General features: G+C 36.5%; 1 protein-coding gene across 1 annotated transcript in view; it reads right to left on the bottom strand.

The window, feature by feature from the left end:
• Positions 1 to 25138, bottom strand: part of LOC140236977 (uncharacterized) — a 76348-nt gene extending 51210 nt beyond the window's left edge. Inside the window, exons 1-2 of the mRNA XM_072316930.1 lie at positions 25012 to 25138; positions 2840 to 2980 (exon numbers count right to left, since the gene is read on the bottom strand). Coding sequence (XP_072173031.1) covers positions 2840 to 2980; positions 25012 to 25138 — 268 coding nt within the window. The remainder of the gene's footprint in view (positions 1 to 2839; positions 2981 to 25011) is intronic.
• Between the last annotated feature and the right edge of the window lie 1058 nt (positions 25139 to 26196).

Raw genomic sequence — 26196 nt, 5'->3', positions numbered from 1 at the left:
CATAAAAAGAAAACCCACATATATCTACATCCTAAACTGTATGAAGACAATAGCATCATCGTTCAAGCAAGTTCTCGTTGGGCAATCATTGACAGCTGATCAAAAATCCTTGTTGTTATCACTATCAGGATTAAGGTTGTTATGATTATTATTGATATCATTACTATCATCATCATTATCATTTGCATTATTACTATCATCATTATCATTATCTCTGAACACTTATGTACATATTACCTTTGAGCATTTACGGTTATTCGATTTCTGAGCAGTGATAAAACGTCTGCTACATCTCATTTCGCAGTACAACAGCATGTTAGTGACAAGAAAAAAACACATACTAACAAAACAAACAAACAAACAAACACACACACACGCACGCTGAAAACACCACGTCATGGCGACATTATGTCCCCTTACCCTAGAGAAACGTTAGAAGAAGCATCTCTTACTCGGGTGTAAAAAAAAAAAAAAAATGAGAACAGATAAATAAATGAATAAATAAAGACGTGTGTGGGTACTGTGGTACGTGCGCCCTCCGGGACAAAGGTACGAGATGGTGAAGTGCGCCAATCAACATCCCCCGCCGAGACCGCCAAGTTATCATCATCGTCTCTCTCTCTCTCTCATACAGCTACTGTTGGCAAAAGAAGACAAATGCTGTATATTTGTCTCCGAGCACTCGACGGACAGACAGACCGAGTGGCCAATTTTGATTTCAGGATATTTTTAGAGCTATATATTTGAGCTTGTAGCTGTATATCATTCATATCGAGTAGATACTCCACAACCGTTTCCACATCCGAGAGATCCACACATCCTTTATCTGCCTCACTTGATTGTACAATGCCGCTGTGTTAAACCCTTCATAGCCCCATCGGATGTCATTATACGTGCCAAAATTGACACATTGTTTTGAGGCATGTAAGATCACAGGAATCAAGGAATATCATTCTTTTTCTGACAGACACAATGAGGACGCCATTTATGTTATCGACAAATCATTATGGGCGATAACGACACACCCACTTGGTACATTTATTGTGAATTAAAGGAATGCCAAAACACACTCCTGATAAAAACATAATATATAATCAAAGATCCTATATAGCTGCATATTCTTTGTCACGATTTTGCGAAATCTTATAGACCAAAGATCTATCTCACCAAGAGAGAGCTTTAAAGAAAACAACCCTCTTTCACGTTTATCTACTCACAGTGAGATGCCACGATATCAGCCACTGTGGCAATATGCTCGCCTACTCAACGTAAAGACGATCGACTTCGCTTCGTTGATTTTATGGATCGATAAGGTCATATCATTGACGGTGTCCCATTAAAGATTGATTTGGCGAAACATGCTTGGGTTGGGGAAAGACGAAAAGTTACTGAAATGTCTCTTCACCCATAGCTAATAAAAAGAAAACGTTCTGTGAAAGAGATATTGATAATTATGAAGTATATCAGGAAGCATAAACCGGAACTGCAACAAACAAGCGCACGCATGTCCAAGACTCGGCAAAATCGACATCGCCGCTAGCACGATTATGACCTGGTATCTTTTTCTTGTCTTATTGAGATGTAAAACTCTTGAAACCGACTTGTGTTCTTGATATTCTTTCAATTTTCAAATTAGGAAGAAGTGTCATTGATCAACAAGAAATAGTTAATGTTAATGCAAACTCAGTTCTGAATGATCAAAAACTTCTGATTTCTTTTTAATATAGTTATGAAAGTAATTCTTGATTACAAACAGTTCAAATTCATAAACACTGCATAACTAATCCTTGAAATCACCATCACGTTAATGTTTAGATTGTGTTAAGATAATATGTCATGAACTGAATTGTCCCTATTACCGTCTGAAGGGGGACTAAGAAACAATAAGACGCATCATTTTCCCTCTGTAAGGGCGTCTACTCAGAAAAGAAATAACTTAAAATATCGTAAAAGATAATATATTCTATACCAGTCGGTTACTGACAAAATATCACAGGATTCTAGCCCTCAGAGCGGAAATCCCGGCTCATTTAAGGCCCAAAATGCGGACAACAAGCGACATTCGAATAACTCCTCAAGTTTTACCTCTATCAGGGATGGTTCCTAGCAACTCTGAACATGCTGAATGCATGATATATTCAGTAATGGGAGAGCGAATAACATGATCAATGGGCTCACCGTTGGCATTACCATGGAATCAATGACTTCATCCTCTATAGTTATATCTGCACCCAATGTAACGAGAGTGTTCCACTTTTTAATGTGGAGAACGTGCTCTGAATCCTTGTGGCATTACATTGGGGCCAAAAAAAAATTGCGCTGCCACTGCCACCGTCGTTACAAACTTGTCTGTCTGTTTGTTTGTCTGTTTGTCTGTTAGTTTGTTTATTTGTTTGTTTGTTTTTTGTTTGTTTGTTTTACTCTGAGAGTAAAAGTGATATGATTTTTTTTTTATCCCACCTCTGGATTTGAAAGAGAAGATATTTGAAATGTTCTCACTTTCGGGCTCCACCTTTCCTTCACGGAGGTGCACCTTCAAAATTTTAAGCAACTTTCATACATACAGTATAATATGATTTAGAATTACAGACATATACGTGAGTATATAACAAAGAATCTATTGGTTGGGTATGTGCGTGGGTGTGAGTGCGTGTGTGCGTGTTCGTGTTCTTGTTCTCAGTGTTTGTGTATACCTTCGGTTGTTGAATGTTTATATTCTAATAAAGACTATTGTTTAATGCTGTTAATTCCTTTATTTCAGTAAATTCGAAGACTATTCGATCTGATTGTATTGTTCTGTGTCAGTGGATTAGCTTGGATTGGCAGATCGAGGACTTACCCAAAATCGGCATCTCATCACTCCCAACCTTCCGCAAACAATTGCTAGCTCTAAAGACACCGAGGTGATGAAAGATAAAGGCTGCCATGGACACGAAGAAGATGCAGGCCAGCGCAATGCCGATAATCGCCCCGATGGACACTAGAATAAACAAAGAGACCAAACAGGTTGCATTCAAAAAGTGACCTTAACGCAAATCACAGCGTGTATATTGTGATACTCACAATGAATATTGCCATTCCGGAAAAAAAAAGAAAACCAGCCCAAATCTATTTCTTGTCGTATGCTGCTGCACGGCTTATGTAATTTCATCAAATTTTAGAAAGTTGCGGTTACTTGCGGTTGATAAATGTGCAATTGCTCCAATTTTTCGTTATTGCGTGGAAATGAAACATAACAGAAAGCAGCCACCGCAATAGAATCACGGTAAAGAAAAAAACAACAACAACAATATGACATGAATTAACTTGGACACAAACAACACAACGATATTCGCAATAAAGCAATTCAAAGAAACGCAACAAAAATGTGCAAGATTTTTTCTCAGTCACACAAGAAGTTTATGTAAATAGAAACACAATATAATGTGTGCAGAGATAAACAAAATATACAAATAGCATTTCATGCAACATTATACAGCTTGACTTGAAATATTGCAAAGGTACTGATGTGTTGATATGACAAGTACAAAATGCTTAACACACTTTTATTGCTGTTTAGCCGAGGAAACTGAAACAAATAATTTCAAAAAGTACAAAATAGAAACGATAAAATATAAATGAAAAAAAAATGAAAAAAAAGAAAGCCGTGTTAACAATGTACGTCATGAAATGTACCAAAAATATAAGCTATATAAAGATATAATACGGCTTATATTAATGAGAAGAATGGAGGAACGCATTGGGAGATATAAGAAAGAGAGAGAGAGAGAAAGGAAGAAAGGGAGAGAAGGAGGGGCAAGAGAGGAAGAAGAAGGAGAAGAAGGTGGACAATTTTGAGCTGGCGAGTTTGTTTCGTTTTTAAAGAGAGAGAGAGAGAGAGAGAGACGTGGTGAGAGAGAGAGAGATGGAGAGAGAGAGAGAGAAAAAAAGAATGATGGAAAGACAAAGATATATAGAAACTATTTAGAAAAAGACACAGTCTAAATATCTATGTCTTCACGTTTATCAGCTTTGCTTGCAGAGTTGGGTGTTATACAGAAAGTTCAGAAGTAATTTTGAAGCTATCATCCAGCGTGTACTTCAAATACTCAAAGACTAAGTCAAATTTACATGCCCTTTATGATAGAATGTCTATAGAGTGTGAAACAGCTGTATTCACGGAAAATCACGCATACGAATAAATCTTTAACGATTTGTTTTGGATATACATGTATTCAGAGACGAATTGCATCTTAGTTTTCAAAAAAGAAGAAGAAAAAAGATCATTAATACTATCACCATTGAGTTTTCCTACTTGTATTTAATGTTGAAAATTGATAGTCCCAGTACATGATCTGAGATAAGAATATATGATTTCCCTGAAACCAGGAAATTATGAAATATATGTATTGGGAATTCCTTGCAACGTTCAAACATACTTGTGAAGTTTTCCTTTGCTTAATCGCTCTAAGCACTCGGATTCCTAGTACTTTGATATTTGATAGCTTCAAGCGCTGATGGCATTCAGCACCCATTAGATTCCAATAACGACCATTTTCCAAACGTCCAATCACTGACGGAAATGATTTAGCGAGAAGTCAATCATTGAGTCGTGGGGCGCTGTAACAGGAGGGGAAGGCAGCAAGAAAAACACGGAACTATACTGAAAGTAATCCGAAGTTACGTATTCATGGCACTCTAAATTAGAAGTAGTATTTGCAGTATGCTTTCATGTAAAAACGAAGGTTGTTGAGTACCGGTATAGAAATTATTGGCTATTACGTAGCTGAAAGGTTTGTGCCGTAACGAGTGTACGCTCTTATTTATTACCATTGTGTGCGTAAATACATAACCATTCTTCATCTTATTAAATCAACCACAGCGTCAACCGAGCATCATTTCACATCGATCGACAGTTTTGCTCTGTGTAGGCCCTACATATTAACAAAAACAATGTTGTAAGAGTTGGAGTGTCCAAAAGTAATCAGTAACTTTAACTAAAAATAGTTTTACAACTGGATTTAGATCAATTACCATATTAGTTTATTGTCACGTGGTATAATCGTTGTATTTACCACAATCATAATGTTATGATCACTGCGATACATTTTTTTTTTAAATTTCAAGTCCAAATAAAAAGTAGAGAATAATCATATCAATGCCGCCCACTTTGTAATTACAAACATAATGCCCCTTCAAGTACCTTAAAATGCATAAAATATTACGAGGACCGTTAATTCCCCCGATATTGCTCGACTGATTCATAATAAGAATGATATCTTGGCTTGTTTTGACTGACTTCAACCAGAGCTGCAAGAGATTCTCACTTTTCAAATCTCTGTTTTGTCTATGTTTGACTGAAAAGTATAAGTACTTATCATGAGAAAAAGTTGTCTTTCGTAAAAACCATTTCATACTTCAGAAACTTTCTATTCACTGATGACGCGTGTGAAATTAAAAAAAAAAAGAAGAAAAAAACACTCATATGCACTGGATCACCACTCATCGACCATTAATCACGTATTCTTTCGTATGGTGTTGTTTTGTTTCGTTTCGTTTCGTTTTACTTTAGACCGCTGTTTCATAACATCTTCCTTAATTGATTGGGTATCAAATCATTGGACGTCACGATAGCCATGGATGTGTGATGATTGTTATTTTTTTTTTCAGCCTCACGAACTCATCACACTGCCATGCTCCGACGATTTCATGACTGCTGCATACAATTTGTATAATCAATTATATATATATATATATATATATGTACATATATATATATATATATGTATATATATATGTATATATATATATATATATATATATATATATATATATATATATATATATATATATATATATATATAGCTGTATATATATATATTTATATATATGTATGTATGTATGTATATATATATATTTATATATTTATATATTTATATATATATTATATATTTATATATATATATATATATATATATATATATATATATTGTGTGTGTGTGTGTGTGTGTGTATAATTCACACACGACATGGCGCTAATTGTCATGCCAAGCAAACGTAATTGTGACGCGTGTCCCACGACACAGCCATCAAATCAACACATTGACATTTTAGTCGTAATGACTCACATCATGCGCCTCTGCGAATAGCAATTGTTATAAAGGCAAAGACATGCACACGTTATCTTAAGTGAAAACATAGTTCTCATATCATGCTTGCAGAACTGTCGGGTTTGGCTCTGAAATGTACACTTATGCATAATCAATGTGTGTGGCGAGACCATAACAACAATGTGTCATTTAGGCAACGACGAAAATGGGAAATATTAAACAAGAAGATTCGCTGGAAGTACAACGGTAGCAGAGCATACCCGATGGTGGTTGCTATTACGCAACTTTTTGTAAGAAATTATCGATAATCGACAAATCGGGCCAATCTTCCGAATGAATCGCATGTAGCTTGTTGGAAAATAATGATTGCTAGGGCACGATGGATCGCAACGTAACATTCTACTTACCCACTACTTCAGGTCCCTACATTTTTTTTTTCTCTTTTGATCTAAAAATACTTCAAAGCAATTCAATTATCCTGGCAAATCGCGTCAGCCAAGCACGTTTCTAAATAGACCCTTTCGATGTAGGCCCTACCGCAAGCAAACTGCAAAGGAAGGTGAATCTTGAGCTCTTCTGAGAACTACGTTTTGGCTTTAATGTCAGCATGCACAGAAAATCACGCGAATAACAAAAAAAAAAACAACAACAACAACAACCAGCAACTAAGACGGGGATATCTTCACGCCAATCCTGCCCCTTAAGGAAACAATATTCCGGAAAAGTCGTGCTTTCATCCATTTTAGTCTCCGGATTAAGCGCTTGACGTCTCGTCTGCCCAGCGTCTCCCGAACCCTATCCCATGGTAGAAAACAAGCGTGCTCATACATAATTCTAAACACACGTCTCCTTGCAAAATCCCTCCCCCCCCCCCCCAAGAAAAAAAAAAGATAAGAGCAAAAATGTGAGTCACAAATCTTGTATTTTTGTTCGTTTGTTTGTTTGTTTTTTTTAGTTTGCTTTTTGGTTTTTTTTGGGTTTTTTTTGTTGGTTTTTTTTTTTTTTTTTTTTTTTTTTTTTGCCTGGTCGGGCCAACACATCTCAGTGTTTGCTTTTAGCTTCTATAACCATGCAACCTAACATCAAATATGAATTACCTCTCTGGAAAAAAAAAAAGATACTAACATCTACTCTTAAAAATCATGTGTCTGCGCATGAATGAATATAATTATAATGACAATGATCAGGATGTTCGTCCTTAGAAGAAAAAAAAAAGCTAAGATAGGTGAACAAATTGTGTGTGAGGACGCAACAGATACGAACAAGTATTGGATTGACCCACAAATATTTCGTATCACATACAAGGGTGACGTTATAATATGTCTTCCTTTTTTCTATGTTTTCTGTAGTTTGGTATTAAAAAAAAAAATCTGGCGTCCTCTTTATAGGGCACGGACAATACGCGGAACGCAAATATATGTAATTACGCATTCATTTGACAACCTCTCCGTGATTCCTAAACACTTCCGGGCGTTTCCGCACGTTCGTGAGGCGAGTGCAAACTTTCCGCGCCCAAATTTTGAACGAGAAAAATCTCTTCCTCTGACGATCGTCTGGAGAAAGTCAACGTCCCCCAGGCCCCAAGAACAAGGCCAAACCCGAAGATCGCAGATTCTTTGTCCACAGTTTCCACAAGGAAGAAGTAAACCCCTTCAGCTCTTGGGAAGTTTATTCTCAGTTTGGATTAGATTTTTTTAAATGATCTTCTTTACTATATATAATCGTTTCCTTCGCTACATTTGTAAAATTGATCAATATTATAAACATCTACAGTCACGACTGAGACATAGCAATCAGCAACGCTGACTCCAAACTGGTAGCGGTGCCCATGAGGAGGAATAGAGTTTATTTGTCCAGTTTTCCCTTGAGGAAGAAAATGAGAAGGAAAAAAAAACCACAGAATTTGAAGGATTGCATCATTTCGTCGTATTGTCCACCCATCTAAATGGTTGTCGGAAAGTCATCCTGATTGTTTTAGTCCATGATTGTACCACTCCCGGTGTGATCCTATAGATGTGTCCGCGCTGTCCTGCTATATCAATCAGTATTTTCCGCAACATTTCTCGCCCTTTTCGAGTGATTCCGAGGTTCGTCTGCAGTCGATACGCAGATATTCGTAAAAATGTCCCAGGAAACTGTGGTTCGCAGACTTGACGCGGAGAGAATGCCAAAATGACACATTGGCTTCCGCAACATTTCCTAATCTTGCCGGGGCGTCAGCCCAATCGGATTCGCGCTCTACAATTAGTGTGGTGAAAACAAAAATGGGGGAAACAAAGTATTCGGATCAATAATTCAAGAGCATGAAGAGAGAACATTTTTTTTTTTCCGAACGTCTAAGCCGAGTTAAGCCATCTTTACCAAAGATCAAATCGATCTAGTGGATGAAGTCGACTTTGACTTTGTTGACTTTGGTCAAAATGAAAGTTCTGAAACTGAGTCCATGGTTTGTGAAAAGAGTAAAAAGTTACCGTTTTCACGCAATGTTTCATAATAAACACCAACATGAACATACACAACTACCTACAATTGCGCGCATTATCTCACATAAATATGGTGAAGGTCGTTGACGTTTTATTTGTCCACTTTTGCTTAGGTCACTTTCTTTGAAATTCTCTCTAAAGACTTAATTTTCATATCATAATGAATGTAGCATGTCCCCGACTTTTCTAAGCACATCAGAGCAGACAAGTTGGGCTTACTCGAAGCATTTGCTAGACAACTCAATAATGAAGATCAAAACATTAGTTGCGGTCGAAAATGACAAAGACCTATGTTTCGAATATTAACGATAGTCAAACGGCATAGCCCCAACACATCAGACCAATTGTTCGAATATATCTAAAAGCACAGATTGATGTAAACTGATATATTCTGAGCAGTTTTGGGTATTGAGCCCTTCAGAATTCCGACGTCTTCTTCCGTTGCCATGGTCACGAATATTTTTTTAACATTATTGCTAACAAAATACTGAAAAGTAATACAAATGAAATACAGATTGAGTCACTTTTGCCATATTTAATACTGTATAACTGGATATTTGAGTAATCAAAAAAAAACAAACAAACAAACAATTATATTTAGTTACCACGATAAGAGGAGGAAACACCGAGGAATGACTATGACTTTATTCGCAATTTGATAAGTAATTCAAAATCTATAGTTTAAGTCACTTTTATTACATTTTTTTTATTATTCAAATGGAAATATATATGCACTTTATATATGTATATATATATATATATATATATATATATATATATATATATATATATATATATATCCCGTCTTAACTACCGCCTGTCTATAGCGGCCACTTTTTTGTCTCCCTCGGGTGGCCGCTATAGACAGGTTTGACTATATATATATATATATATATATATATATATATATATATATATATATATGTGTGTGTGAGTGTGTGCGTGTGTATATATATTTACATTTATATATATACATAAATAGTAATATATAGTAATATATATATATATATATATATATATATATGTGTGTGTGTGTGTGTGTGTGTGTGTGTGTGTGTGCATAATATATATTTCAAAATATGGAGTCTTGCAATAGAGCGAGTAATTCCGAATCTATAAGTTTATAGATTTTTTTTTTATATTTTTGTATGGTATGATTGGAAATATGTGGGGTTTTTTAATCGTTACCACGGCAACGGGAGAAGACGTCAGAATTCGGAAGGGCTCAATCACTGTTAATATCCATGCAGATCTGCATGAAATATATTTATGTCAGTCTCCAAGTGTGCCAAATTTGCTTTTAGACAAATCTGAACGATTTATCGTTTCACTATGCCGCTGGACTATACAATTAAAACAAAAACAAAAAGCAAAAACAAAACAGGAAGTCAGCCAAAACTTCTACGGGCAACACAGATCGATATATCTATACCATTTTTGCGATTACTCTGGCATGGATGAATGCATGCCTACCGACTAGGAGAATATACGATAAATGCAAAAAAAAAAAAACAACAACGATGATGATAAATTGAGTGAATAAAAACGAGACAAACACACGTGACTGATGTTGTGCAATCGGCTGCGTGTTATTAAGACTTGCACTTGTCATGGCTATCCATGATTTGATAAACCTACTGTCACTGGCGTCTCTTTCTTCGTCTGTCTGTATCTTCAGATTCACGGACTTGCAAACACACACACACACACACGCACACACACACACACACACACACACACACAGAAACAAACACACACACACATACACATCTCTCTTTCTCTGCGAAATGTCATGAGTTGATTTAGTTACTGCTCACGTTCGACATTCTGCCGAAAAGAGATCACGAGGAAACATCCAAAGCCATAATGCCTTTCCGAGGTAATTTCACGCCCCATGCTCCGAACATAGTCCGCGCCTAGCAAACTATTTCTGATGCAGATATCGAAGAAGGGAGTAGGTTTTTTCTCTAAAGAAAATAAGTCGACCCGTGTAGCACGTGACAATTACTATAAAAGTGGGGGGGGGGGGGAGGGATATGTCGTCATGCGGAAATAGGTTCTAATATTCGTCGATGCTGGAAGCACAGTCCAATCTCATTTCAGTTCTCGCTCACTCGTGGAAAACGACATGGTACCCAGACCGTCCAAAAAAGCCCCAAAAATCATGGATCCATGTTTTTCTGTTCGGCAGACGATTCGGCAAAGGATTATTGAGTGCACTCCATTAGCCTCCTGATCACCCGGCATATGTGACGTCACACAATTTGCTATTCACTGGTAGGCCTAATCTATGTTTGGAAAGCATGTGTGTTAAGTAATGCTTATGAAAAAGACTGCTATTTTAGGCATTTCGCGAACCTCCTGGCCTCTCTATCAAAGAAAAAAAGGAACAAACCAAAGAAACAATGATTTACAAAATGTATTTTAGTGAGAAATGCTGATGTACCATTAACTCTTGTTAAAAACGGGTTGCTCTCACACTGAAGGGCAATGATACTACCTCTTCGAATATGACTTTAACTCGTTCTGTGCCAGTGGGTTTGTGCACAAATTTTCCACACACAAACATATAGACAGATTATTAATGTGGCACGTAGTGGATTAATCGGAAGACAAATCGTACAAGCATGCATGTTACGTATTTCATTACCTAAACATGCATGTTACGTATTTCACTACCACCAGGCAAAAGACATCAAGGTGATGGAATTATCAAATTTCCATACGCGCTACAAAATGATATTAATCAGCTGCATCCATTGAAATGTTAATAAGGTGAGGCATCTCATCATAAAAATATTCTATGTGTACTACAAGTATATATTCCCCAATGTCATCAAAATCAGATTGGTAAACTACAGCCCCTTACCGCTTATATTTATGATAGATGGCTATGCTTTTACACTACAAAACTTTGTTGAGAAGAGTACAGTCAATTTTTGGAGACAGGAAAAACGGAGATTATTGCTAGGCAATAACCTCACCTAATGAAGTTTACTTATTAGTTTCGATCAATTCCACTGTTTGGGAAAAAAAGGACATTCAAAATACATTGTGTATATATCAAATTCTATCTTAAAGGGCAAGCTCACCTTCATATACATTTGGACTGAGTGAAGGCAACAATATTAGTAGAACACATCAGTGAAAGTTTGGGGAAAATCTGACAATCCGTTCCAAAATTATGAATTCTTAAAGTATCTGTGCAGTCACTGCTGGATGAGAAGACTATTACAGTGTATGATGTCACATGCGAACAACGATATAAGGAAAATAAAAAGAAAATTTCACTAAACTTTACTTTTTGAATAAAGTGCACATATTTTCTTTGTCTTGTTACTGACATATGTTAAAGGTAATATCATTCCCCCTGCCTCTTGAAAGAGAGAAGTCGAGTGTTTTTGTTATGCGAGAAAATGGAAATATGTTGAATTTTCTTTATTCTTTCTTTATAACGTTGTACACATGTGACATCTATAGTAGTCTTCTCATCCAGCCGTGACTAAGCAGAAACATCAAAATTCACAACTTTTGAACGGATTGTCCGATTTTCCCTAAACTCTCACTGATGTGTTCGACAAATATTGCTGCTTTCATTCAACCCACATGTCTGGGAAGGTGAACTTGTCCTTTAAAGTTAAAACTTGTGTATTGTTCGTTTTCATCTCTTTCTTTCAATGATCGAGAGTCAGCTTGAACATGGACAGGCATTTTTTTTCTATCTCGTTACGTCGATGTCATCATTTACTGCAATTTGTCAATCAGTTGCAATGAAAACATCTCGACAGAAAAATTTCATGAATTTGAATAATTACGCAGTACCCGCTGCATGCTATAAGGATTAGAGCCAACACTTCTTGTCGGGCGGAAGCTCGGTGGTCTAGCAGAGATGACGACTGTCCGGAGATCAGGAGGTCGTAGGTTCGAATTAATCCTGCTCGAGTACGTACGTCCATGATTTCTTTTATTACGGCTATACTATTATAACACTGATCAATCCAGCGCTTTACGTCGATGTATACAGGGCAATAATATTTGTTAATCACTTGCAATAAAACATCTCCATGGAAGAATTTCCATGAACTTTTCCATTTTCAGAGTAACGTACCTTCAGAACAACAAACCTATTTCGCTTTCGGATTAACCATCGGAATACCGAAATCTTTTCCATTTTAGGACAAACGAACCTCCCGAATAACGAAACTTATTATTATTTTTTTAATTAACGAGTCTTTGGAATAACGAACACTGTTACGTTTTCGAATCAATGAATCTTCGAAATGACAAATCTTTGGACTAACAAACCTTCGAAATAGCAAACTGCTACCTTATCCCTTCATCAGTTTTTTTTTTCCCAGTATGTTTCACGAAACTAGTCAGTGTTTGATTCACGCACTTCAATTATGTTGATGATGATCTTCTTAAACCATTTCTGACAATTTGATAACCTTCTGGTTAGTTTCTGCATCATCTAACGCAACAAGCGAAGAAATTTTCCTCATGTACTCGACCTGCATGTTCAATACAACGCGTAGCTTCCACTCCAGCGTCAGCATCAACTTTAAAAAAAAATAAAAAAATAAAAAAATCCAAATCTAGTACGGGCACTTGTAATATAGCTGTGAATTTGGCGATTGCTTGAGGCTAACTAGAGTAAAACATGGGAAACAAGTTATCAACAACCAAGTAAAATCTGCTCTACATTGATCTGTTTTTTATATGAACCAAAAACCGCAGCCATTTCAGCGATTTCCTGCAATTTGAATTAGGACAGTTGTCTTTCAGACAGACAATCTGTTGCGTGGGAAAGTCTGGTCTTAATATTACAACAAAATAGAAGGGAAAATCTTAAAATCACAAATCGATTAATGGCCTCTTTTGCATCGTGCTTGAATTGAACGCTTTCACTAAAGCGATTGTGACGCACAGATTTACAAGGGCTATTTATAGCGATAGAGCGTCGGCTGCCCCCAGGAAGATGCTCGGATAAGGTTGCGCATCTGTCCACTTCATTGAAGATGAACACATTCGCAGCGAGTCAACAAGACGTGTCCAATGCTGAATTCCTGTGCAAACTTATAAAGGGAGTACAGTAATGTCTATAAATGAGGGAAGCTAACGAAAAAGGAAAACTCTGCCATTGGGGGGAAAAGAGACTCAAGGCCAAATGTCTATGTTTTATAAGGCAACGTCAAGCAAGGACGACGACTGTGCACCACAATATTTGCTTTCGTGTCTCTTCCAGAAAGGCTGGTTCCAAGATTTCAAGCATGAATGAGGAAAAATACGATGATTCCGAGTTGTTATTTACGTTGGTCTTTTTAAGGGGGTGGTAGGTACACTATATTAAGGTTATTGTCTCTCGCGCTTCAATGCAGCCCATCAATGTAATCTTGAGCGCATAGGCCTATGTCCTATATACTTGGAATTTCAATATTCCAGGTAATGATTATCATGAATAGATAATCATTTCCCGAGGCATGCGTATCAGCGCACTCACGTCATTGCCTTTCTAATCTCAAGAAGAATACAGCACCCCTCTCCCCATCGCATTAACTGACATTGATGGCGAGCTTCCATCGCTGCGCCGCGCCGGTTTGCGGCGTTCAAAATTAATGACATCAGAATTCATCGAGAGGGTGATATTCTCCCAAATTACATTTTGCAACAATTTGCGATGCAAGCCGGTCAGGTATCAGAGCCATATTGAAAGAGATCTCTTTTTTTATGATCATAATCATCATAGAAGAGGTATGACGCCATTACATTACAACAAAAACAGAGAAAGAGAAGAAGAAAGAGGGAGAAAGAGAGAAAAGGTACTGCTTGCCATGCGTTTATGGAAAGCCAAACGGATATACATCCAGTAAATTTGCCATCAGGTTACATAATAAAAATATATGCATTTCAGGAGAAAAAAAAAAGATGTTCACCGTTCTATAAAACAAATGATGCTCATGTCTTTTCTTGAGTCAGTGCATAGGAATTAGATGTTATAGATGGCATGCGGTAACTATAGTAGCTATGGAATCCAATCCTTGATTTCACCTCGGGAATATCTTGACAAATTCTAGAGTTACCTTATGCGCACAATTCCTTCTGACTCAGACCTTTGCATCATTTTATTTTGAATGATAGTCTACGTACATTACATTTTGGCTATAATATCAACAAGATAATGATGTAAAAGCAGATAAGTGGAGAAAAGTGGATAACTGTGTTTTATATAGTTAAAGACAGATAAAAGTATATTTCAAATAAGATAAGTAACTAATCTATACACAGATTTTACACATAACATAATTTTTATACATGACGTAAATACACATAATATCTATAGACCCACGCCACATACGTATTCATGGGTATGTAATAGATACGTGTTAATATATAATCTACATAATTTACCATATGTATAATCACCTAGAAATATACAGACCGCAGAGAGAGAAAGAGAGATTAAAAGAGAGAGTTAGAGCTATTTCTAATATCAAAATTATCTCGATGCCATCACAGCCGAAAAAAAAAGAGGTTAGGGGAAATACGGTCAGTATATTCGAGCATAACTACGGGTTAATTGCAACAACCCGCTTCGTGCAATATGCTGCATTCATGGCTCCACTCTGAGATTTTGTTGTTATCAATTCCATATATTACTTATTGTATTGCATTTACAATGTACGTATATGGAAAAGAATTTGAAGATGAAAAGTAACAAATCCTCGCAACAAAATTCGAGAGAGAAGAATATGCACACTGGATGGCATCAGAATTGAGTTGGACAAAGTAAAAACGTTTAAATGACTACAATCATGGAAAAAGGAACAAGTTTTCACATTTTCTTTAAAGTGGGCACAGAAGTTGAAGATTTGATGAAGTGAGGAGTTTGTCCTATTCCTCTGTTGCACTAACAGTGGTGAGTACGATCTCAGCCTTATTACAAGTTCGTGGACAGGAAGACGAATTGGAAGGGGGCGATACTATAGAAGTATAGAGTCCTACTGTAAGGGGAATATACCACTCAGTGTAATTGTTAAAGGATCTACAGGTACTTGGTTATTAGAGGTTTTGTAACCAGGCAACAATATCTTTCATACAACCCTTTCTTAGCCAAAAGCCAGTAAAGAGTCTTTAACCGGAATGAGGGATTGTGATGACGGTCCACCTAGAATATAAAGTGAGCAGCTCAATCCTGTAAGCTTTGCAATCTACTTAAGATAGATAAAAGAATACCATCACAATAATCTACCCAGGACAACACACGAGTTATTTTTCCTATGTTGATGTTAACAGTGGTGGTTAAGATCTCTATAGCGTTACTACGAGTTCGGAGACAGGAAAGACAAAAGGGGGGTGGTAAGAGAACGAAAATTCCCTCTATAAGAGGACTATACAATTCAAGGCAACTATTCACGGGTGCTTCAAGTTTTTAACAGATGTATGAAAAGTCCAATTACCAAGATAATGAATAATCTTCTTCTTCTGTCGTACTATGATGCAATATAGTTGGGTGAGGGGTTATAGCCTATAGGTTGATATCTAAGCTGCAGATTGAGTTAAGGGCAGTATCACTTGCTTGAGCAAGTTCTCCAAGTCCGTTGTAATGCGGTATCATGAACACACACCCTGCTCGACAAGCGAGACCACCAGATATCCCGGTCTACGGTATCGAACGCAGATCCGAGGTACAATAAAAGCCAGTACTACTTGACCTTCATCCATGGCAAACAAAATGGCATTTTTCACTTTGATGACTTTCCGTGCTGTGATTGGGTCGGTAGGTTGATTGATGAGCATGCCATAAATCGTTTTTGCGCATATATTCTGCGTGAGTGTCAGACAAGTTATACCTCTTCGTCATTTTCCCAGTAAAACTGAGATTTGAGACATGTCTATGATAGGCACTGGTTGTCAAGACAATTCTGGTCAAGTTTATGCTCTTTAAAGGGGAAATCCAGTCCAAATATAAGTTAGTCTAATAAAAAAGAGTAAATTTTTACGAGTTCAACGTTAAAAATTGAACTGAAAACGGATGTCAATAAAGGAAGTTATCAAATGTTGAAGTTTTGCTAATTTCTGCAAAACAGTTCTTGTACAGTGGATATTAATATGCAAATGAGTGAGCTAACCATGTCATAACCTCACAATTTTCCATTGATTGTGTACAAAACAAATGACAAAAATTTAGTGTTTCTGTCGTTGAAATCTGAAACTTGATGTTATTCTTGGTTGAATAACTTCAGAATACAGATCAGTGAGATACCAGGATTTGAGCCTCGGGCATAAATTGCGTTTGAATGAAAAACCGGAAATTTCAAAATTTTATGTACAGGCTATAAAATTATGGCAAGTTGTGAGAGGATGACATGCTCACTAATCTTCCAATCAAAATTTAGCCGTTGAACTCGTAACATTTTACTCTTTCTTATCAGACTATCCTATATTTGGACTGGATTTCCCCTTTAAGAAGAAGCCGGATAATTGAGGATCTCAATAAGGATGGCAAGTTATCGCATGAATTAATGGTTTTGGTTATGGTACTGGGAGAAAGTGATGAATAGTTTCCTTCATAATGGGAATGGGATCCAGACAGCTGCATTATTATATGAAAGAAAGATATTGTTCAGAAGGGTGAAGGTTTAGATGCGAGTTTCTTCACTTATCGTGTCACTGCCGGCAACCAGGGACAGCCTGGTGGTAGTGTCGCTGCCCGGAAAGCAGTAGATGACAGGTTCGAGTCCCACTGGTTCCTTTTTCCGGCATGTTTGTTAATTTACAGATCAGCAGTTGCGATCTTAACAAATCTAATTCAGAGGGAGACAAGTTAAGAAACTCGCACCTGTATTATTATATTCAGCATACACCTCGTCTTCAGTGACAGGAGCAAAGTGGGACAGTGGTTAAAGGGACTGTACAGTACTGGTTGAGGTGGGGATTCATGTTTTGAACATTCCTAAGTGAGATAATTAAAAGCCTCTTATGAAATATGAAAGAGCATGTAATTTTAAGAAGGATTCAACGTTTATTTGATGAAAATTGGTTTTCAAATGGCTGAGATATCCCAAAAAGTGCTAATAATAAAAGGCGACATGCCCCAACTTTATTAGTATCTCCTTGTTTCACCTTGTTTTTTGGATATCTCAGCCATTTCAAAACCGATTTTCATCGAATAAACTTTTGATACCCCTTAGAACTGCATGCTCTTTGACATCTCATAGAGTGGTTTCTGAATATCTCACAAAACGTTAAAAACTAAATCTTCACCTCGACCAGAACTGTACACACCCTTTAAATGTCGTGAGGGTCGTCATCATCACTTAGACTGGATATTGGCTGAAGAGTAGCATCTCCGATATTACTATGAGTCTTCTGAATTTTCTCAGAAAAGAAACGGAAAATTCATTTTGTAGCATAGTGCTTCTACAGAATCACAAAAAGCAAGGGAATGAAATATGCTGTTCAACAAATAATCTAAAGTTTTCTACAACTCCTTGATATCACTTCAGGACAGCTTCTCTTGAAAATAAACAATTTTAGTATCACATATTAAGCTACAGAATGACGCTTTCTGGTAAAGAAAGTCTCATAATCATCTGCAGAATGATCAGGATGTTGTTCGAACGTCTTAATTAATTCTCCAAGACCTTTTGAAAAGACATGATCGGAAATGCAGTTTGCATCTATTCAATTAGCTTAAAACATCGATTGATTGACAATGCATCTTCCAAACATGGTAACAATGATAACAATAATGATGATCATATTATATGGTTTGGGGTTTTTATTCGATGAGAAGACCCTGCTATCTTTATTTTCCCAACATTACCTGAGGCAAATGTTCTTACATGTCGGTGAAGTAGAACGTGGTGGATAAAAGACCATACGTAAAGATATCATGTTGTGGGGAGGAATACCCCTTACCAAAGTTCTTACGCACGGATTGCAGTATTCCATTAATGATAACCTCCTAGATAGTACAATGTATCTCTCATTCCCATCAGACCGCACGAGGCTTTCAGTTAAAAGGGGGTCCATTAGATGTTTAAGAACAACCCTGTCGATTATTGACCTGAACATCGTGATAATTGGTACGATTCCCGTGACTGGAAAATACCTGAGAATAAACACAATTCGGACAGTAAACTATTTCGATTATTCACTGCCATATTACGAGGAAGTATATCATATCATATATATGTATATATTTTCAAGTTTAGGCCACGTTTTGCGATTTATATTATAAGAGAATCAACAGGTCGACTATAGTGTAGAGTAATATCTAATAGGCTATCTTATAAAAGGTGGCTTATCATGGTGAGACAGGCGAACAAAAACCAAACCAAAATATACATGTGGATTGAGAGAATACACAGCAATTTCCAGCTCTGCACAGGTACAGTACCATGTGTGTCTGTGAATATGTATACATACAGTGTATGCCTATACATAGATACACGTTTGTGTATATCCTCTGTGAATCTACTGTGTGATGTCCAAAGATGGATTGACGCTTGAATACTATAGGTTTTCCCGGCCAATTTCGCACTTTTTTCAGTCCAATTCCTAATTGCTGCATTCAATTTAGCACAATTTAGCCTAGACGGCATGTTCGGTATTTCAATTTTAAAATCTTTTCATTCAAATTAATTTTGGAGCATTCAAATTACCTTTTACATCATTCGAATCAGCACTTTTTCGGTTCAAATTCGTAAGACAAGCACCATTTCGCAAATCGTTCATTCAATTTAGCACGATATAGTCACGTGATCACGTAAACGCTGCGCTCGTTCATTCGAATTCATTCTTGGGCATCCAATTTCGCATTTACTGCAGTCAATTTAGCAGACACGCTTATGCTTTTATTCTGATATCACCTTTGCAACAGTACTTTCAAAATAAGTGTATGTGTTTATAATGTTCGATAGCATTATTTCATTCACAGATACATTGATCTCAAGTTTGTTTTGTCAATAATTGGGAGAAGGAGGTTTCAATTTACATGATTATTTCTTACATCTGCATGTTTCATTATTTTCATTTGGTGGGTGCTAGATTGCGTTAATTATCAGTAGGAATAAATAAAAGTTCTTGGATCAGCTCTAGCCATCAATTTGTCAAGGTTATTACCCTCAAATGCTTCTATGATTCTTTCCCTGTTTTCTTGAGAGATACGCCTGTATCTAACTCGTGCTGCCATGACTGGACATAAGAAAGTGAAGTGAATCTATGGTACTGGTGCAAGCACGGCATGTATAGTTCTGATAACATGTATGGAAGAAGAGGGGCGTTACAGAACAACAAATTTGAGTTATTTAGGGTCAAAGATACCTTTACTATATACTTAACAGTGTGTGGATGAAACAAAAATTCACATTTAAATACGCATAAATCACGGTTCTCACCTTTTCAAAATAGAAATAACATTACGCCAATTTGAATGAACATATTTGGAATTTGACTGCCCATACGCGAAATTGAATGACTGAAATACCATTTTCTGCCAGTGCTGGCGAATTTGAATGACTAAAGAGCACGTGCCAATTTGAATGCCCGTTTTACGAATTCGAAAGGCACATGTGCGAATTTCATTGACCGAAATGCTAAATTGAACGAACAAGTTGCAATTTTGAATGACAGAATGTGCAGTGACGAGGATTTTCGCTAAATTGAATGAATCTTTTATCAAATGGACTGACAAAAGTGCGAAATTGGCCGGGAAAACCTATGTTATAGTCAAAATTTTTCCATTAATACCTTATAACTCTGCATTGCGTTTATAAATGTTTAATTTTTGCAATTTTGTAAGCGCTTTGAGCCTTATGGGAAGAGTTTATTAAGAATTAATTGTACTGTATTTTATTGTCTGTATTGCATCGCATTGTATTTTATAGTGAAGTATAGTATAGTATAGTACAGTACAGTATAATATTGTATTGTAAAGTATTAGTACCACACGTCAGCGAAGTTTGAGGAAAATCAGACAATCGGTTCATGTTTTGAATTTTAAACTGTCGGTACCGCCATCTCTATAGCTTAGAAGACTACTATAGTTCATGACATCCTGCATGTACAACGATATAAAGAAAATATAAAGAGAATTCGACAAAATTCCATTTCTTTTAAATGAAAATCGCATTTTCCTTCCATTTGTTATTGACATATAGATGTTAAAGGTGATATTATTTCTCCCTGCTTTCTGAAAGAGGTTAGTTAAAATGCTCTATCATCAAGCTAGAAAAGTAAAAATACGTTGAATTTTCTATATATTTTGTTTATACAGTTTCTTTAAAGACGGCAGTGTGTTTTATTGTGTCCAATGCGTTTTATGTGTTCTTAATAATACTTGGCGATGTGTACTTTAGCAATGGCTAGAGATTGTGACTTTATTATTGTTGAAAATAATGAGTGAAAATAATAGTGAGTGAAGTGTTTTTTCTTTGTAAAGTGACCTGACAAAATATTGATGAGTGACATGATTGAGCTAATATAACGCATTTGAATACAAAAGGGAGTAAGTTACATAATTACATAAAACAAGAAGAAAACATGCATTTGATTTTGAGTATTGAATGTATATCGGTGGGACTTTACCAACACCTTCTTGCACGTAAATAATAAAGCAAAGAACCTTAGAAACCTTAGGGGAAGGGGGGGGGGCTAAATGAATTGACGTACAATCATTCCCGCGGTTCTCCAATATCGTAGGAGTGGAGTAGATCAATGTAAGTAGTGTGAGCAAGTATGAATATCAATTCAAATTGTTTCAAAACTGACTGGGAGAGGGAAAAGCTTTCAGCACTTTCGGCGTCTTCTCACCCTGTTATTTCAATTTGCGCGCTGATCTCTGCATCATTACGAAGAACTCTGAGTTGGTGATGGACTTTCAAAGATAGCGGTAATCCGACTTCTTTAACGAAACCCATCAATCTATTAATGCTGGCGTTTATTTGGTTCTCGTCTATTACTGGGTACACTCATTAGGTGGAGCCCCTTCGTTATTTCGCGGAATCGTCTGAGGCGCAAAAGGCACCGCCGCCTGTCAAACCTATATCGATAACTCAATATCTTGTTTTTTCATAACTTCGACACAATATTCATCAGGAGGTTGAAAATAACAGAATGAAACACACACACACACACACACACACACACTATTCCCATCACTTCAATATACTGAAGGCAAAATGTTAGAATTGCTTGTATATGATACTTATATCAAATGTGATATACAATTAAACGATGTTGACAGCAAAAATAATAAAATTATGATTATACGTATAGGAGCGTAAAATTCTTAGTTCACATTTCGACACAAGATCTGTCATGGATTGTGTCAACATTTTCGTCTTCATATATATATATATATATATATATATATATATATATATATATATATATATCATGGACAGAGAGGGAAGAAGCACTGAAACATTCTCCTTGAGATGCCTTTTAGAATAAAAATTGACCAGCGCAGGAGATCCCCTCAAAGGACAATGCCCCACAAGCTCATCGTGAAAGTCACATATTATCGGATTCGTAAAAAGGTGTGCAGTGCTAGAATGAATCTCCAAAAGTCTGCAGATCAGGCCATCTTCATTAAGAGAACTTGACGAAGAAGAGAGCTCATCTGTTTTGGAAAATCATTAAAACAAGCAAGACAAAAATATCACAAAATCTGGACCGAAGGAGAAACAATGGTCGTAAAAACACCGAGCGGTGTCCGCGTCAAGGTGACTCGAAATTCAAATCTCACGAAATCAACTGATTTGAACGTTTTATGAAGTGACAGTTTCATTGTTTTCAGGTTTCTTGTGTTTGTTACATCAGTGTAGCAAGCTGCTGAATATTTTATTTGATTGCTAGTGTAAATGATTTATTCATTTCCATGAGTTATAGGAGCGATAAAAGTGTTAAAACACCCCCCCCCCCAAAAAAAAAGAAGCTTTGAATTGTACGCAATGCCATGAATGGGTATACACATTGAATGTATAAATATATCACAACCGAAATACGATGATCCGAAGGAAACCTTGGACTGGCTATATATTCATCTTCAAAATTTTTGTTAGCTCAGGTAAAAAAAAAAGAGAGAAAAAACAAAAACAAAACAACGACGACAAAACAAAACAAAACAAACACGAGGCTAGTCCTTTTGTTGGGGTAGCCCATAGAAACCTAGTTGTCAAACGTCTTTCCTTGATCTGTTAGAAGAAAGCCTAGATAATCAGATAGAATCATCCTTTAATGGGATTTTAATTGTATTAATAGAGTAGGTTGGTGGGATTATTGCAGTGCATTCGACAACCCATCAGGGCGACCTCAACAGTAGTATACGCTGATAGACCTGTTTTTTGTGTCTCAGTCTTAAGGCGAACTTTATTATATGGTGTAAAGTCACTTGGATTAAGTGAACACTTAATTACACGGTCAAAGACACAACAGCATGTACCAAGAACCTTGTCTTTTCGGGGTTTTTTTTTTCGATTTTCCAATCAATATGTCTTTCTGGGTGACTTGGCTGCTGCTGACTGGAATAGATTATGTCCACAAGATAAAGATGTTCCTTGTTATGGTGTTAATTCCATGAAGTTTTGTTTTTTGAAGAATGTCCAAGAAACATGCCCCCTACAGATCTTGTACGTTACCGTACGTTAAAAACAGAAGGAATTACCATGGATTAATGATAGTATAGCTAGATAACGTAAATATAACAAGAGAAAATAATAGTACAACAATATGAGGAAAACAACATATACTATAGAAATAAATTGAGGCAAATAATTTGAGCAAAATTTTAAAGAGGGCTTATTATTATAATGAAGTAAAAAATTTAAAAAGGTACTAAAATATTTATTGCCAAATGAGAAAGTAAGTAATATATAGCCAAATATATAGGGAGGGGGAACCGATGGATGATTTACATAGGATTGCAACATAGTTGAATATGATGTTCAGTTGGCAAATTATGTTGTGGTAATGATGGAAAGCATGACAAAACCTAGAAACGAGAAAAGTCTTTGAATTGTGTGAACCGTGCATGATCTGTTTTTTTCTATTAATTCATTTATTAAAATCAGTGTAGATCTTGGTTCAAAGGGGGTTTGCAGAAATTGGCAGTACAAAGTTTGTTGGACTGGATGAACTTCATCCCAAATTAAAAAAAAAAAGAGTGATAGCCTCACCTTTAGGGCATATCGTTCACGACTTGTTACAAATAGGATTATCCGTTCGTTTATCTAAGCTTGCTAAAATTGTACTTGTACCTAAAAACAAAATCCTTAGAACATCAGTAATCATCGTCTTTAATATCTCAGTCTTATCCACTGTAGCAAAAGTTTTCGGATATAATAAGCACTTCACTCTCAGCTTCTTAGCTACTTGGATAAAGAAGATCTATTGTGGGAATCCAAAACGGGTTTTAGACCCAGTCACTCAACCACAGCGTGTTTAACAAGGATTTGTGATTTTTTTTTTCTAGTGAAAACCTTGACACAGGTAATGTGGTTGGGCCAGTCTTTTTTTTTTTACAATTTAGACTTAAGAAAAGGCCTGCGATGTCATACCCCATGACCTGCTTTTGTCGTACTTAGGCATCAGTGAAATTGAACTTCAGCGGTTTGAGTCTTACGTAACAGGGAAAGAGCGATGCGTTTCTTACAAATATATATAATGTTCTTTCTCATATGCTGCAAGCACACTATCTTCCCCATATCTATTCCAACACCCTCTTCATTGCAGGCATTCATTAAACATGTGCGACAAAACCAATCTCTATTTTAATACAGTATGACACCCAGTGCACGAGCTATGTAGTGAGATACCATGTTATCACTTGTTTTTGTGTTTGTCCTTCTTATGTTTTATACTCTTATACAAATCGATTGTTTACAACTTGTATCTTATCATATATTTATGTTTGTTTGGCTTTTTCGTACTGATTGCACACACTTTGTAATGTAAATATTGACGCAGGACTCCCTTGTAAAGTAGGCATCTGTGTCTCTGTATGGAACTAAGTACCCTGCTTTTAAAGACAAAGGAATAAATGAATAAATGAATAAATATATATCAATTAAAAATCACCTCAAACCCTTAGAAGCATTATCGAAAGTCGATTTGTAGAAGATTATCGCATGATACTGATCGGAAAACCCACAAAAGAACTGAGCTTAATGAGAGAGGAAAGGAACTAAAAATATATATGAAGAGCTTGCTTCCAAAAGGCGCTAAATCTATCATTTTCAATGGATACAGCACCTTTTAAAAGCAAGCTCTTCATATATATATCGAAAAGTAAGCGAGCTCCACAAGACACCGACTCCCTTGTGTACCGCGCATAAAAGGACAACATGCTCAATACATTTGGCGGCAGTACCCTTTGAGGAGAAACTTAAAGTGGTCATAACCTTTTCATGCTATCCATTTTTAAAGCCGCCCACCTCGCTTGCTTACTTGCTTGCTGCTATACCAGCAGATCCGACCCTCGCTGAAGTGTGCGTCTGCTTTCTGCAGGCACATGTTTGGAAGTCGGACGACACCAACACACCTCATTCGCACAATAACCATGTTGCCTGCTGTAGCACCTAACCGCCATGCGAAAGCCATGCCAGTCAGACACCTGGTGTGTGGAAGATATTGCCAATTATCTATTAGATTCCACTTATTATCGAGATAACCGGCGCCTTGTGTAGCCAGCCAGCTAGCAAACAGTACATGGAGCAAATAATGTGCTAAATGACTGTAATGAAAAGGAGATAATTTCCATAAAACACACAGCTACGGAGATGTCACCTTTGCCCCTTGTTGGGTGGGTAATTAGAGAGAGAGAGAGATGAGGGGAAAAAGCCACTTAATTGATAAAGTTGGACATGCCTATGCAACGCTAATCATCTGATAATGGGGAAAGAACAACAGTTATTTTGGTCATCAATGAAAACGTCGGGCCTACTTTAAAGTCAATTTAGTGGCAAGAAGATCTTGAATGCGCTCGCAATATACCCAGTATGCATCTAAGATGAGACAAGTATACATACACAAGATACATGCACTACGTATGGTAAAATTTGAACATATCAGGCTTTTGAATACAAACACACTGTATTATATAGTTCTATAATTAAATCTTCGTCAGCGTGAATGTCTGTGTGTTTGAGCATTGAAGTAGCTTTATATGTGTGCATACTGAGCCAAAATCCACGAAAACTACTTTGAATACGCGTTAAACGAAGTATATCATACGGGTGTTGTAAATAATTATTGTTTTACCGTTCTATACTTCAATTTCTATTTCATGTTCCATTTTTACTCTGTTTTGTTTTCCAATTTATGACTGTTTTCAAAAGCGGGACCCACGGAAGACCAGGAGTAATGACATATTTTCATCTCTGATGACGTTCTGTCCAACGTATTTTGAAATTTTTCCTTACATAATTATATTTGTATTTTATTTTTTTAATACGGAAATAATAAACAAAATTAATTGATCGCCAAGAGCAAGCACCGTAGAAAAGAAAAGCAACAGGTAAGGACGTACACTTTTCCCCTGCTTTTATTCTTTGAAATTTTGTCTAGATATGAATAATTATGATGACAAAAGAAGTGTTCTGTATCATGTTGCTGTGATG

Source organism: Diadema setosum, chromosome 1 (genome assembly GCF_964275005.1).
Source record: "Diadema setosum chromosome 1, eeDiaSeto1, whole genome shotgun sequence".
NCBI classification, from domain to species: domain Eukaryota; kingdom Metazoa; phylum Echinodermata; class Echinoidea; order Diadematoida; family Diadematidae; genus Diadema; species Diadema setosum.
The sequence above is the reverse complement of the archived record's forward strand: the minus strand, read 5'-3'. Positions and strand labels throughout refer to the sequence as shown.